At 37.6% G+C, this 16,919-nt stretch overlaps 1 protein-coding gene and 1 non-coding gene across 2 annotated transcripts; one reads left to right on the forward strand and one right to left on the reverse strand.

The window, feature by feature from the left end:
• The first annotated feature begins 55 nt into the window (after nucleotides 1–55).
• Nucleotides 56–127, forward strand: TRNAW-CCA. Its single transcript has one exon. It is a non-coding gene; the product is annotated as a tRNA-Trp (tRNA).
• Nucleotides 128–272: 145 nt separating this feature from the next.
• Nucleotides 273–3,028, reverse strand: LOC112179222. Its single transcript, XM_024317575.2, has 7 exons — nucleotides 2,811–3,028; nucleotides 2,629–2,718; nucleotides 2,367–2,521; nucleotides 1,950–2,070; nucleotides 901–1,020; nucleotides 745–815; nucleotides 273–654 (listed from the first exon to the last, which is right to left on the reverse strand). Exons 1-7 carry the CDS (start codon nucleotides 2,925–2,927, stop codon nucleotides 408–410), a joined length of 921 nt encoding a protein of 306 aa, XP_024173343.1. The 5' UTR covers nucleotides 2,928–3,028; the 3' UTR covers nucleotides 273–407.
• Between the last annotated feature and the right edge of the window lie 13,891 nt (nucleotides 3,029–16,919).

The raw sequence follows: 16,919 nt of genomic DNA on the forward strand, positions 1-16,919 counted from the left end.
CTATTATAATGATGATATCCAATATATGTTAGATATCTGTAGGTTGCTACAACGAGGATCCGTGGCGCAATGGTAGCGCGTCTGACTCCAGATCAGAAGGTTGCGTGTTCGATTCACGTCGGGTTCAATCCCTCCGATCCTATCATCTTTTTGGGTTCTCTTTTTCTTTGTTATTTGTATAATAATTAACACATCACTTCATTCCCATAAGGATAATCCTTTTTGATTTCTTTTTGTAATTTGTAAAATAATTAAACTCCACTTCATCACTGTGAACTGGGATAAAGACTGATTTTTTCCTCGAATGCATGACGAGTTTCACTAAAGATATCTGTAACAGCTGAAAGTGAGATTCACTGCTGCAATTACAATGTTGAGTAGTTGGACGAACTACATTCAAGTAATATCTAATCATGTATTGTGGCTTCATCTTCCTCCGGTTTCACGAAGAATTCAATATAGGCAATTCGACTAGGTTGTTGATAGCCAGCAGAGTCTATGCGCGGGTGTGAAGTAGTTGGTCTTGCCACTGAAACCAAGTGCTGTACTTTCAGCAATCCACCTCTCCCAATAGTCAACTTGCTTCCTCTGTTATCTTTAATGACGGCGCTGGGAATGTTTGAAGTTGTTGCTCGAAGGAATTTGTATTTATACCTAAAAATATCAGGGTAACACCAACACGATGAGAAAGGTGGAAATGCAATGCACAGTTAATGTATTTTTGAAAAGTGATGTAAGACATGCCTGTAAGATACTTGACGATCACATTGAAATGCTACCAAGAGATCAGTATTGACATAGTATGTAAAGTCTATCTGCAAGCAAAACAGAAAAACTGTAAGAAAATTTTAATGATCACAATAGATGCTTGCCTGTATGAAGGAAACAGATTTTAATTACCTGTAAATCTCCATGGCCTTCACCTCTAAAGGTAACAGTAGGAGGATTTGGTTGCAGGCTGATCTGGATGCTTGATCCAGGCCATTCAAGATCATCAATCGCTTCTTTCAGTGCTGCAGACTGTGGTGTAGATTACATGTAACACAACAGAAAGGTTAAAGAATTTCAGCATCAATCAAGAACATATTCAATATGCAAAGAACATTCATTCATGTTTATGTTCTAAACTTCTCACCACCACACATTGTTCAGTCATCAGTGAATACGTTACTCTTTCCTTCACAACTATCATGTATTGGTTTTTACTCAAGGCTAATGCCAAATAAGTCGCATGTGGTTAGAAGACCTCTGATTTTAGTCTCATTTGTGGCACACTTACACTTTTAAAACAGGGAAAAATCAGTAATTAGCCTTTCTGCTTACACTAGATTGATCACTGAAGGAACACCAAGTAATACAGCACACAGATATTGACATCTACTTATAAACACATACATCATCAACTTATTGATAAACAAAGGTTTAACTCATGACTCAGAGACACACAAGCATACGCAAAGTCCACATGAAACCTTCAATAATATTGAACTATCAGATGCATTGAAATACCTCAAACTTTATGATAGCTGTCCAATATAAAGGCAGTAAACCAATATGTATAATAAGGTGCTCAACAGAAGTTGAGTTGTAGATATTGGAAGTTGATTTGATGATACTGTAAGTTGCTTTTACAAAATGCAAACAAGGTCTTGTCACCTCAACAATAGTTAAACCCATTCTTTGTTATACCTTCAAGCACAAATCTTCCTTTTGTAACATTTAATCCAGCAGATATGGGTTAGAAGGTGGTTCAACAAGTGGAAAAAGGAGATGTTGGTTTCTAAAAGTGAAAGATTTTTACTAGAAGCTTCTTTGGGGATGCCTCAGTTGCATCATTGATACATTTGAAGCCTAAAACAAACCCATGAAAGGTCATCTTCTATTCTAACCCCTCGTAACTATTTTAACCGACAGCATAAGAATTTCACTTGTGTACCAAATGAGCATACCTTAACAGTAAAAGAGATCGGAGTGCTCCCTGCTGGTTCAAAATTGTAGTCCCACGAAACTGTATCTGGGATTCTTGTCCTGATCTCGGCATAAATGCAAGATTCCAATGAATCAACAGACCTAACAAACAAGTAAGAGACACATTGTAATGACAATATGCAATTCATTCCATGTAATGATAGCATACATATAAGTGTAATAACATAAAGCTCTATTCCTTTGCAGTTGTACTGTTGCTATATTCCCTCAAATTGCTCCCCACCCCCGTTTTTCAATCGCTAAAAAGTTTTAATATCACAATCAAGCAGTGATTCACCACATCATTCCCATTTCAGACAAAATTAAACAAACACATAAAATGACTTTAGACTCGATTATAAGAGATACAATTACAAGAATGGGGCATATGAACGTACTTGACAAGAAGCTGCATATCAGGACCGGGATATTGAATCTCAATTACACTTGATTTCCCAGGAACTGAAAATGTGTTCAAGCAATCCACAAAGAGGCCCAAACTCACTCCAAACCTGGGCCGCCCATGCCCTTTGAATTCGTAACGAACAAAAAGCTACACGAATCACCACGATTCCATTCATTTCCGGCGAGATCCAATACGATTTTAACAGCAAGTAAAAAAGTGAAACTCGTAGCAGTGCTAGTAACTAGTTAAACTACCTCGCGCTGCAGATACACTTTGGCCTGGAGACAACCGGTTTCCTCGACAATCAAAACGACGCCGTGCTCCGATAGCTCCACGACGGCGTCCTAATTTGGAAGTAGGGAAGGAGAGAAGGTGGTGAAAAACTCTAGATGAGGAAATTGAGTTGGGGAGAGGGGGGGATGGGAGTGGGACTGACCTGATGGCGCTTCCATCGGACGGTGGTGAAGGCGTCGACCATGCCCTGGACGTTGTCGAGCTGGCACACCAGATCGGGGGCTTCCTCGGCCTCTGATTCCGACGGCGACGCGTTCATCTTCGTCTCCTCACTCAACTACTTCTTTGGTTAAGGCCACAAAGCGGGAATCTCCACTCCCTCCTTTCCCTCCTTTTCATTATATAGGCTCAGACCCGTGCTGTTGAAATTGTTTCATCAATTTTTATATTTTTTGTGTTTTTGTAGATTACCCTAATAGCCTTTGAGATTATTTCATCATAAGTTTTTATTTTTCTTGTAAAGGATGTTTTATTTTATGACAAATCAAAATTTGGTGAAACTTTTGACACTAAATTTTGGCTTCTTTTTATAGTAGTAGAGGTATACTTTTTTTCTTTTTTATTTGTAAAGCTAAAGGAACGAAACATGAGATAAATTAATTAAAAAAACACATAATACCTGTGGTCAAGAGAGAAGTGTTTCCTTCTTCATAAAATTACCAAAGCGTTTTTAAGCTTTTTAAAAGCATAAAAGTTCTTCTATGCACCAACGGTGCAAGGGAACCAGCAGATTTAGTAAATCTCAGCATTTGATATTTATAAGCAATCTTTTTTTTTAATAACAAAAAAAATACTTAATGTTATCGGACCGTCCATTAATGTTGGTGCAATTGCAAGTCAGTACACTAAATACTCTCTTAAAATCAATCTACAACGGATCACGAGCATCTTTAATCTAAGGTCTCATTCTCAAATCATGCACAATGTGGCATTGTAATGATGCAACACATGTTCAACTATTCCTTACATAATTTTTTTTTTAAGGGAAAATCGTCCAAACAACACTCAAACTTTGTTCGATTATTTGTACTCATATTTTTTCAAATATCAAAATGGTACCGCGCCATTAAAGCCCGACCCAATTTTCGCACCTAGCAACAGTAAAAACGTTAACCCCGTTAACTTTTGAGGGGTAAAATTGGTACTTCGTACAATAAATCAATTTTAACTTATTTTTCTTTTCATCAAAACTCAAAAATATTGAAAATACAATGACTCTGTCTCTCTTCTCTCCTTTGTTATCTCTTCTCTCTGCCCTCTCTCTCTCGTCTTCATTCAGCGTTTATCAACAACCCCTACCACATCCCAACCCTTGACATTGCCGGCCACCATCAGCCTAGCTCTCTTCTGCTTCGGATGAGCCTTCTTAATTGAGTCTTTCTTACCGCCGGCATCCTCATTGACCTCGTCATCTTCAACCATCATACACCTCCCAAATATGTCAAGGATTTTGGCGTCAATTTCAGCTTGTGGAACTTTGGGGTTTATCGTCCTCACTCCATCCGAAAGAAGAAGGATCTTGAGCAGCAGAACATAATCTCGCTTGAGGAACTCTTACCCATCTTCTTGCATCAATTTTATTAATTGGGTATCAACAAATTGGACTCTTTCTCTCTCAAATTTATGGGATTGTAACTTGGACTTTGGTGATAAAAGGACATTCCTGAAGCTGATATGTCTCTCAAGACAGACGTTTCAGTGAACCACCAACACTACCTTCGCTCAATATAATAGAGTTATCGACACTTCTTCATAATTTATCAAGACTCATCCTCATATTGAAAGACAAATTTCCCTTAACCACCAAGCTAGAGACATAACTCATGATATGTGATACTTACTATAAATATATACGATTATTACTTGGCAAAAGTAATAAATAAAAAAACGTACAAACGCCTTAACTCATTTCTTTTGAACCTCTTCAACCGCATTCATCTCTTTATTCATTTTTTTTTCCTCAAAGCTTCATTTTTCTTTCCCTCATTTTCCCCCCTTTTCTTTCATCTCCCTCAATTTTTTATCTTCTTTCTTCTCATTTATTATTATTTTTTAATTTCATCCTCCTTTAGATCTTCTTCATATCTAAACAAATGATAAAGTCAACAATTTTTTTTCCTTCAAATTTTATAGTTTCTTTATCGTCGTTCTCCTGATCACCGCAATTATGGCATCCTGATTTCAGAGCTATGTAGCAAAAATTGACTTCAAACACTAGATAATTGGGCAAGAGCTTCCTTAAATCAACGGATGATATAATAATACATGTAAAAACAAAAACGGCATTTGATATTAGATCCCATCTTTGCTTTTGGCTTTTTTAATTGTTTATGACATGATAAAATTTCAATGAGAGTCTCGAATTACAATCAACAACGGCAATGACAAATGTACCTTGAATTAGAACTTTGGATAAATTGAGATATCTATCTCCAAGTACCGACAAAGCATCTTCTCCCAACATCACCATAGCATTGACGATCTCGATGACTCATAGTTGGGGACATTTTTTAGCAATCAATTTGAGGTCCTTTTCTCTACAGAGCCGACAGATTTTGAATTTCATAATATTAGGATACCTGTGTAGCAGTTTCGCCTAGCACACAAATCAAATAAGAGTTTTGTGGGTTCTGAATTGTGAGAAAACAAGATCTATTATTAATATTTTTTTTTCTGGTGGGGGCAAATTATATAAAAACTCTCTCACAATTGATAAATATCATAATCTCAACGGAAGCAGTTGCCCCCACTCATCTCCCTCCGGGTGTCACTGTTTAGCAACGCCTCCATACACAGTGACGCATGAGCCAGCGCAATCGGGTACTGCGACTTGTTCCCCGAGTTGTCAAACTCGTTCACCGACGGATTCGCCCCGAGTTCTCTGGAACTCGAACCTGACTCAAACAACTCCTCCGAGACTCCCGATCCTGCCATAATCACTAAAACTACATGAAAATGGAACACCTTTGGAAAGAAAGAAATGCAGTAAAAAAAAAAAGTATAAGAACCATGAAGCATCGCTTCTTTGAAACCTTATATCTCTCTCTTCTTGACAATAATGAAGAAAGGGTTGAGGAAGAGTTTAGGAGAGACGACAATTCTTACATTACTCTAAATATCAGTACTAAGTACTCAGCCTATCACAACTGTTGAACCGTTGATTATTGAATTTTAATCAACGGCCCTCCAAAAGGTGATACCTTTATATTGTGAGAGAAAGTGTGAACAAACTCATGGCGACGATGTTATACCTATCCCTGGTGCGTGCCACTCAGCCCACTCTTCTTATTCTGTCCCACATCATATAATGTTTTTTTTTTCTAATTTATCAGCAACTATGTGCTGTTCTTGAGCACCATGATAATTTCATTAATTGAAAACCAATAAGCATTTTTGTGAACTCTACTTGTGTTTTTCAGGGATAACTAAGATGAAGAATCTTGATGATAATATTGATTCATTGAGAGTGAATCTAACTACAGAACATAAGAAAGAGATTTTAGATATGATGGTCCGCTAGCTCAGTGGCGGTTCAGAAATTTGAGAAAGAGATCTTGATGATAATATTTTTCAACAATCAATTTGAGGTCCTTATCGCTATAGAGCCGAATGATTTTTAATTTCGTAACATTAATATACAAACGTAGCAATTTTGCCAGCACACAGATGGAATATCATCAAATAGAAAGAACAAAGTTGAGCTTTAAGCTTCTTCTTTTTTTTTTTCAAAATTCGTAGTTTCGTTATCATCGTTCATCCCCACCGCCATTATCGCCTGCTCATTTCAGAGTTATGTAGCAAAAATTGACTTCAACTACTAGATAATTGGGCAAAAGCTTCCTTGAATCAACGGATGATATATATAATAATACAAGTAAAAAGAAAAACAGTGTTTGATATTAGATCCCATCTTTTTTGGCTTTTTTAATTGTTTATGACATAATAAAATTTCAATGAGACTGGCTTGGTTGATTTTTTTTTAGGGGTCGTGACCACTTACCCAATTTTAACCAAAAAATTGCCCACTTGCTCCACTAAGAGTTTTTTGACCCCATTTACCCAATCTAACTTCTACTGACATAATTACCCTCCTTTTAATCTCTCTCTCTCTCTCCCCCCCCTCACCGATCTCTCTCCCTCTCTCTCTCTCTCTCTTTCTCTCTCTCACTGAACTCCGTCACGCTCGACGAATCCGGCGACCCAGACCGCAACGACTTCTCTCTCTCTCTCTCACTGATGCTCAACCCAGGCCTCCGGCGACCTAGGCTTCTGACGAATCAGATCGTCGAACTTCCAGTGCCACTGGAGCATCTCCACTGGTTGTACATGTCCAGGTCCATCGGGTTGTCAGAGACCCAAACCGTCAGGACAAACTGCTCCTCCTCGCCGGGCACGTCGGGTGCTATCGTCGTTCTCCTCCTCGCCTTGGACGACGTCAATCCGCGTCAGAGCTTTCTCCAATGACCAGTCGAAAGAGGTCGTCAAGCTTCTGGAGAAGCAGTCGACGTCCACCGTCGATGAGCTCCACCATCAACCTCGTCCCAAATCCAATCGATTCTGGAGCTTCAAGGTCCGGCCATTTGCACCTGCAATTTCACAGTTCCGGCCGGCCGATCAGACAGCAAATAGTGCGCCGGTGCCTCCGTCCCTGGTCCTTCAGATCCGGTGCCCAGAGCAATTTCTGGGTGCCAGAAGCATTTTTTTTTTTTTTTGTACACTGTGAACCCCGAGAATGAGGAAGGAATTGCAATGTAACTGTGGGGTTTGTTTGATGGTCTACTGGGGGCAGTAGACATATTATTGGCCCCCAGTAGACTTCGATATGAGGGACAGGGATCACTATAGTGTGGTGTTTTGATAAGTTATATGTTGTTTTCTGTGTATTAAAGTCAAATTATCTGTGAATCCTACAAAAAGGTGCATTTTTGGTGGTCTATTGGGAGGCAGTAGAAACATTAGACTTTGTATTGGGGGGCAATAATATGATTACTGGGGGGCAGTAATATGATTATAAATTGATCAATTGTTCCTGTAGTGTATTCATTTTGGTTTTGAGAGTTCATACAATTCACTGGACGTCAATAATATGATTTTGGGGAGGCAATAATATGATTACTGGGGGGCAGTAATATGATTACTGGGGGGCAATAATAGCCGGGTTCTGGAATCCGGTCACCGGTCGTCGGAATCCGGTCACCGTTCGCCGGAGTCCGGTCACCGGTCGCCGGAATCCGGTCACCGTTCGCCGGTGTCCGGTCACCAGTTGCCTGAGTCTGGTCGCCGGAGACTGCGCCGGCCACTAGTCACCGTAGCACAACAAGGTGGAAGGTGAGTTCTCTCTCTAAGTGAGAAAGAAGGAGAGGGCAAAAAAGTCTCAAAAAAAAAGAAAAAAGAATTAATTGGGTAAAGGGGAAATAATCCCTTAGAGTGTTTTGGGTAAATGGGGTTAAAAAACAGTTGGTGGAGCAAGTGGGCAATTTTTAGCCTAAAATCAGGTAAATGATCATTTTCCCTTTTTTTTATTATATTTTGCTGGTGTTAGAGTGGCTTACTTGATATGCTTATCTCTTAATTATTTACATTAGATAATTTCACCTTTTGACAAAGACATGTCCTTGAATATGGATCTTCGCTCGATGGATTTAGGGCTGAAGGGAACAACTGTGATGGCCTGTTATTACAAGGAAGGCATCATGGTTGGCATGGAGGCAGGTCTTAAAGACATGTATATTTGTTTTTACTTAGCTCTGTTCTTTTCTGAATTGATTGAGGTGAAATATGATTTTTTTTTATTTTATATGTTAATGTTAAATAACCTGAACAAACTCATGGGATGGATACGATAAAAGATGAGCTGGTCCGGTGAAAATATCCTCGAATATCTTGGCATGACGTCCACGGTGCTATTTGGGACCAATCTACCGTGATGTAGCTAAGCATTTCGTTCAACGGTGAAATTATGCAAGGGTTGATATCTTGGTATCATAGTATAAGTTTTCATTGATATCAAACTAGATTATGTTTTGAACAAACTGTTGGTTTCTTTAGAGAATTAAAGCTCCAAACGAATAGTCAATTCCATTACTTATGTCATTGCACCACATGGTGGTTTCTCATTATATTGGGAAAAAAAAAAACCGGATGTGGAGATTGAAAATAGGAATGCTAGCAATAGTAAAAAAATTTAAAGGCTGGATTTCTTCTTGTCGAGATCATCCTATCAAGATATCCTCCTATTTATTAGTCACCAAAACTAATAAGAAAGACAATCAAATCAAAGTTTTTATTTTTTGTTGTTGGTAACTTACTACTAACACTTAGAAATCAAGAATCTGAAATGAATTTCACCTCAAATCCCTAACTTCCCAATTGCACTCTCGGAATTCAGACTCCCTCATCCTCAGTTTTTTCTTTCTTTCTTTATTTCTCTCTCTCCTACCATAATGGTATTTAGTGAAAATCAGGCATTTATGAGTTTAGACAGAGCAAAAGCAATTTAACGTTACTGGTATTTATACAACAAACAAAATTGGTTATTTGTTGTAGTTCTTATTATTTTCGGTGATGAACTTGAAGTTCAGATAATTGGTTTTATCATTTTTTTTTTGTTATTAAATATAAAATTGGGTATGAAAAATTTAATTGGTTAAAGAATGTGAGTAAAAAAAAAGAAAAAGAGTTAAGCCTATCAAAACAGCCAGTTGCCCGAAAATAAAGCCCACTAAAATCGCTCATAACTGAACCAGGCCGAAACACGATTCATATTCCATAATTATCTACATTATTGGCTTATTTTGTCTACTTTTTTCGATAAGGAAAGAAACGGAAAGAAAGTTACAACAAAGAATTGTTGGTTGCATCACAAGTATGAAAATATGTGCACATTTGTGTGATGTTACCTACTCTCAAGATTAAGAGGTTAAGTTTTAATAAAGTAAGAGTATTGTACCCAAGGGATTGAGTAACTCTATCCTATGCTAGATTACCGCGAAAATAAACCTAGAAAACACATGCAAAGTCTACATTTTTATAAGTTCAGTAATTTTAGCCACTTGGAAGCCCAACTAACAAATGGTGATATTAACAATGGAAAGTAATAAAAAGGCTTTTTGAATTGGTTTTAATTAAATTAAAGCTAAAGTGCAAATAAAGCAAACTAAACTAACAAAGTGTAAGAGATTTGATCAAATGAGATGAAAAAGGGTTTGTAAGGCGTCACACCTAACTTCCTTTGTGCGAAGTCTAAGTAACCAAATCTAACATGCTCATGCCAAGATGGACTCCCCCTCAATTCTCTTGATTATCGACTAACCAAGAAACAGTTATACTAGATAATGTATTTAAGCTACCCCTTGATTATCGAAAATAACTCTCCCATAAACCTCTTAGTTTCTACCCATTTCTTGATTTTCGGATACAAGTAGACCAATGTAGATGCAAGCTAAGTCCCTTGATTATCGGAAACCTAACCCACACCCACATGATAAGCCCAATTATAAGGAACGCAACCAACCTTATTTGATTATCACAAGATTACCATTTCTACATTTGCAACATGCTTTAGTTTACTAAGTTTGTCAAGCCTAGCATACTTATATTATTATGGGCTAAATACTAGTTATTATCCTATGGTTTGGATCCAAAATCAATTCAGTCCTTCAACTTCCAATTTCATCAAAAACACATTTACAGTATCAAACATTGTCTAATAGGTCATTCCGTCAATCCTTTGTCAAATGGAGACGTCAAACAGTTGACGTGGCATGCCAACTTAGCAGCAGTGGGGCTCACTTAGAGGAGAAAATTCTAAAATTGCCCTTAGCTCTTTTTTAACCTAAATTTCAGTCAAACTCCTAAAATTTTTAAATTTTCCCACCAAAACTTGTACACATAAACAAAACCTAACTCTATATTTGAAATCTCCTCCATCTTGGATTCTTACCATCAAACATAATGAGTTTTTTATTTAATCTTTTTTTTTTTTTTAAGACCTTTTCTAGTATGAACAACTTTGCAAAATTCACAATTTCGAGAGGAACACCATTCATTCCGAAAGTAGTAATTTCTTATACATTTGGAAGTATAACAAAAATGAAACTTTCTTAAAATTCCAAACGACTTAGCAACCAAGTGTTTACAACATTTCAAATAGCTCTAATCATTTTAACAAAAAATTAGAGCAAACAACCAAGCATCACAAAATGAGTTTGCACAAAAGATGTTAGCGCTTGCTAATGAAACATTGTAGTTCCACCTATTTTCTTCCTTGCTTCGAATTATGCCCGATCAAGGACTGAATTGATTTTGGACCCAAACCACAGGGTAGTAACCAGTATTTAGCCCTTTAAAATATTGAAAGGCAATAAGTACTAATTTGGAATTTAACATCTTCCAGATCATCTTTGAGGATCAGGCAGAATTCGAAGCAAGGAAGAAAATAGGTGGAACTACAATGTTTTATTAGCCAGAGGAGAGGGTCTATATATAGGCCAAAAGTGATGAATTGAGGCTAGAGATCAAAAAAAATGAAGAGTGGGTGTAAGCCTAAAATGTGGATATAGTCTTTAATTCTACATGACTTAAAGTCTATAGATATTTTAGTGGAAGAGATAAATGAAGGATAGGAAAGTCATTGTGTAAGGGAACAAGATAATAAATGAGAGACAAAGATATAAGATGTAAGAGAGTGACCACTTGTCATCTTTCAAGTTTTGAATTTCAAAACGGTGTATCTTTCCATCTAAAGTCCCTAAGCCTAGTCAACAACCCTTCTTTTCCCTCCACACATGCTCTTGGCCGACCAACTTAGCCGGAATCCCGTGTTGACACCTTTTTTGTCCTTTTGTGCAGTTTCGTCGAATTTCCTCCTTCAATTAAATCTCCACCAAGCCTTCAGAACTGGCCTTTGCTTTCTTCATATCAAATGTTCATCCATGACTGTAGATCATCCTGATAAAATTTCAGAGCTTAATTCACGGTGATTTGGCTGCAAAGCTGCAGTAATCCATACAAGTCCGGTTTTACATTTTTTGTCTTCTAGTGCAGAAACTTGCACGGACCTTTTAAAGGCCTTCCATTCCAAGCTAGCTCTTGTACTCATCATATATAAGAAATGATCATCAGAATGTCTAGAATGTCTCTGTAAAATTTCAGCTCATTTGGAGTTGATTTGTTTTGGCTGCCACTTGTCCTTCCATGTCTAGCTCGGTTTCTCTTAGCTAGAGTAGGAAAATGGTGCTAAGATTGACATTTTAGTGCATTTCCAAGCTTCTCCCTTATTTCCTAGCATGATAGGATCGGAAAACATAATAAATATATATAAATAAACACAAAGGTTAAGCAAAAGTGCAAGATTAGGAGAATAATTACTAGGTAATTATGGACCTAACAAGAACCCCTAAAACAACCTATTCCATGAAAATCAAAATTAAAGGCATGTAAGACAGAAAAGAGGGAGGCCATGATTCCAGCTAGCTATGTCGGTGTTGTGACCCAAATCAGCAAGAGCATCCACAACGAAGTTCGCCTCATGCCAAATGTGCTTGAATATGATGTCCGAGAATTGTGACGCCAACATTTTGATATCAAAAACTAGCATATGAATCTTTCAAGGAATTGTGATCTTATTATTAATACAGTCGATCAAGATTTTTGAATTGCCTTCAACTTTGATGTTTTACATGCCATGAATAACAGCTGCTTGTTGACCTGCTCTGAGTGCCATAGCGTCAGTTACAAGGACATTAGAATGACCAAGCCTCTTAGAAGAGTGTAGGATATTTGAACTCTGAGAGTAACACCAATCCCACCTCATCTGCTGCATCTTGGACTTTATAAAAAGGATTCATATAACTTCTTGATTAACATTACATTCCCCTATTTATTGCTTCTTTTCGAATGATTGAACAATGGTGTTGATGTTGAAAAAAAAATGCCATTCATCTTGATTAACCTCCCGCCATGCTGTGAGCTTGAGCATCTAGGCAATTAATTTGGCAATTGGAGGGAAATCTTGGGAGTTGACCAAAATACCCCGACTTAATAGGCTTGAAGAAACACTGGGCCTCAGCCAACGCCTCACAAAATTGGAGAACTGAACGGTAGCACAGAACTGGAGCTACCTTAATGTTCCCGAGTCTAAACTCTGCTTCCACCAGGTGAATTTTCTGCTCTGTAAATCAGTTTCTTTTATGGGTATTTTGTTTTCAGAGATACCTTTGTTGATTTTTTAGTAACTTGTTGTTTATCTTTTCAAATTGTATAGAGTTCAAAACTAGTTTCTATCGACTGCCAATGGCGAACAACGACCTTCCTGACGATATCATTGTGAAAATTCTGACCAGGCTGCCTGTCAAGTCTTTGGTCCGATTCCGTTGTGTTTCGAAAACGGTGGCGTTCTATACTGTCCGAGTCCCAGTTTGCCAAATCCCATTTTCGACTAGCCTCCGAGCAGAAAACCCTCAGTCACAGACTCCTCGTCTCCGGGTCATCTAGTCTTGAATCTTTAGATTTGGAAAAGCCATTCGGAGTCGGAAACGAGTCTTCAGTCAGACAACTCGCCTGCCCACTCCAGCAATTTGGGAAACGTGTCTTGCTACTGGGATCGTGCAATGGCTTGGTGTTTATAGGTCTTGAAAATTGCAAACACTTTTCTATCTGGAACCCTTTGTTAGGACTTTTGCACAACTTGCCTGCCCCAGGGTTTTCGACGAAAGAGAATAGCAATGTATCTCTTTATTATCATGGTTTTGCTTATGTTTCAGTCACTGACGACTACAAAGTTATTGTGGCAGCTGATTTTGGGGATGAAGTTGAGGTTGAGGTCGAGATCTTTTCAATGAGAGCTAATATTTGGAAAAGGATTGAAGCCCCTATCGAGTCTGTAATCCAGGGAGAGGGGGTTCTTTTAAATGAGGCACTTCATTGGCTTGATGATTTGAATGTACCAGAACCAGTTATCTTTGCATTTGATTTGGTAAAGGAGGAGTTCCGGAAAATACAGCTGCCTAATTTTGATGGAGATGGCAAGGATTTTCGCCGTTTGGAGGTTGTTTATGGAGGACGCCTTTTAGTATCTCGTTGTACATCGTGTGCTCGTAACACTTATCATTATATCGATTTTTGGGTCATGGAAGAGTATGGTGTTTGCCAATCCTGGACTATGCTGTTTGACTACGGGGTTTCCCAGAATCCTGGGTATTGGTCCCTCATACCAATCCTGGTTATGGAGACTATAACACTTACTGTGCAGATGACCTGCAGGGCTGACATTCTGGTCAAGCATGATCATAAAGAAGGGAAGCTTTCCTTTCACTTTCTTGATAGATATAAGTGGCACATGATTAAATATGAGGAGAGTTTACTTTGGCTCAGTGATTATTATGCAGTGGAAGAGAAGGTCAAAAGACTCAAAACCGAACACAAGTCCTGACAAGCTAAGATGGAGAGGAATGATGCTCAATGCATACAAGTGCTGGTTTGTTACTATTCATATTGATTCTCCCCTCAGTCATTTGAAAGTTCTTTTGTTTTACTTTTTGTTTCTTCTTGATCATCTACTGAACTATTATTGATTACTCAATATCCCTAAAAGTTAATTATAACATGTTTTTGAATCAGTCCCATCTTCTTTATGACAGGATGCGTTCTTTTTTACCATTTTATTTTGCAATGTTGGCTTTACACCCTTGACATCAGATAATCAGTGTTTAAGGAATTAATTTGATGTCTTGGTTAATGTGAGGTTACTAGAGGCTAGGAGTCGGCCATTATATTGATGTATGTGTAAACTGACAACAGTATGAGTCCATTTTGATATGTTGAAATTTATTTGTTGTGTTCAGATGACATAGTTGGTTAGAACTTAGAAGATATTAAAAGATGTGGAAATCTCTCCTTTAATCAGCATGAGGATTAATTGTTGTTGTTCTTATTAATACATCAATGTTTGTACAATTCAAACATTAGGGTGCTTTTGCCTTTGCTTTGTGATTCTTAAGTGGTTAAATATATTGTTTGTGGTCTACTTTTTATTTTGTTGACATCTACTTTGTTTCTTGTTTCCCAAGAGGATTAGAATATTTTAGTAAGTCATGAAACTCACATGATTAGTCACATACCAATACCGGTGATCTTTCATTGTGATAATCATTGTATTAGTTGCAGTTCACATGAGCGATTAACTAATCTCTATTCAGGTCTCCTAAGTTTATTTTCGATAAGCCATTTGCTTTGTTAGTTTTAGTTTGTACCGGCCATGAATTCACCTTAACTCTGAATCTTACCAAGGCCAATGAAGGGAACATAACTGAAGTGTTTGATCATGCATTTAATCAAATTGAAGGCAATGACTTGATACAACTGATTTTCCTGTGGTAGGAATTTGTTCATAACCAATGGCTGTGCAAGAAGTTTTATGCTTAAGCAATAGCGGTAAAAATAGATAATAAAACTGATGTCGATTATCTTATGTGAAATTGAAGGCAGTACTGCACTTTTGTTTGCTACTGTAGTCTCGGTTAAAATGTCTTCTGTATCATTTCACTTCAGCTGCCCATAGAACAGCATCAATGCAAAGTCATTGTTTTCCTGGTTTGGCAGGTTACTCGAAGGGTTTCTGAAAGTTTGTTATGCTTTGCTTGGATTTTGTAGGGGCCTTAGAATGTATGGTTGCAAGGATGTAGACCAGGTCAAGTGGGTGAGCCCTTGGGCATCCCAGAGGATATAGTTGAGCTTCTTTTTGTGATGATGAAATATTTTTGGTAGGCTATATAGTTCATCTAAATGATGATTGTTGTCTTGTTAATGATGTGTTGGACATTTTCAGTTCTGTAACTTGGCTAATATTTATAGTTGGTTTTTGAATTTTTTTAAATATTTTTATTATCCATCTTGTTTGATTGTCTTCAGTCAATTGGATGATTTAGTGGAGTACAAAGTGGGATTATTCCGTTAATTATGTGTTATTGAAACTGCAATGATATTGAAGTTAGCTTTTTAGTAACTCTATTTGGCAACTTCATGGATTTTCAAATTTTTGTTGGTTTACTTCTTCTCTGGCTTTGCTCTAGTAAGCTCTAGCAATGTTTCTGTCGTATCTGCTATATAGAAGTAGATATGGTTGGTTCCCAAAACTTTTGTGTCGTGCTCGCACGCTTCAGAATGGATTAGTATGGAGGTATCCTTGTTTAGGCTTTCTGAAAGTTGTATCTTAGCAATGATTGCTGTTTATGATTTCCTTTATCATTGTTTTGTTTATGATTTCCTTCATGTGATTTCTGCTTGAATGAGTTGAATGTCATACTTCTCAACTAAATCACCCTTCCATTCATATTGCTCATTTGGATTTTTAATGTAGAACTATGATAATCCCTTACCTATTGCAGCTTTGGTGTGTTTCGTATATGACCTCCGAACTACGAGAAAAGTGAATATATCCAGAAATTTGAACTAGGAATGTGATTCATTATAAGAAAATGATGAAATTTACATGTCATAACTCATAACACGGTTTTTCATTAAGAGATCTGACCTCAAAACTGAAACCAATCAATGAAACGAGCTAGTGTATTCCACAGTTCCAGCAGTAGAAGATGATTGCTCGGCTATTGGGGTTTGAGTTTGTTAAAAAGCAGTACTTAACTCGTATATCTTCTTTAACTGCCTTACTTCAAGCACAATTTAAAATCAGACAAGTATACTTTCAATACATCCTATACTAGGAAACAAAAACATGTAACCATGAGGTCTTTAAGATTCTCCTTGCTGCTTTCTCTTTCTGCTCTTCTTTGTTTGTTCTTTCTGTGATGAATCAATGCGGTGCAATTTGATAGCTCTTTCAGATTCTCCAGCACTCCTTTGCTTTCGGTTTCTGTTCTTCATCGTGAAACGACATCTTTCTGGTATTTTCACTGTACCCGTATCTGTTTTCCATTATCTGATTTCACAATTTTTTTTTTTTGGAAGAAATTTACTGTATTTGAAAAACCCACAGGCAACAGTCTCTAGAACCCCAGAAATCTGGAGTGTCCTTCCAAACTATCAATTAAACCGCTTCTACATGACCCAAGAACCAGTTTCAAAATTGTCATGGTTGAATTGACTGACCTAGTTTGTTCAATTTGAATCCAGAAGACCGGTTTGTGTGAGCGTTAAAGTTCACTCTTTACCACCCATTTGGCACTTAAACCCTTTTGCTTTCACCTCCTGAGTTTCGCTGTAAAACCCACCTCAAGTTTCTTCAGTTCCTTAC

This window comes from Rosa chinensis, chromosome 7 (genome assembly GCF_002994745.2).
Source record: "Rosa chinensis cultivar Old Blush chromosome 7, RchiOBHm-V2, whole genome shotgun sequence".
Lineage (NCBI taxonomy): Eukaryota > Viridiplantae > Streptophyta > Magnoliopsida > Rosales > Rosaceae > Rosa > Rosa chinensis.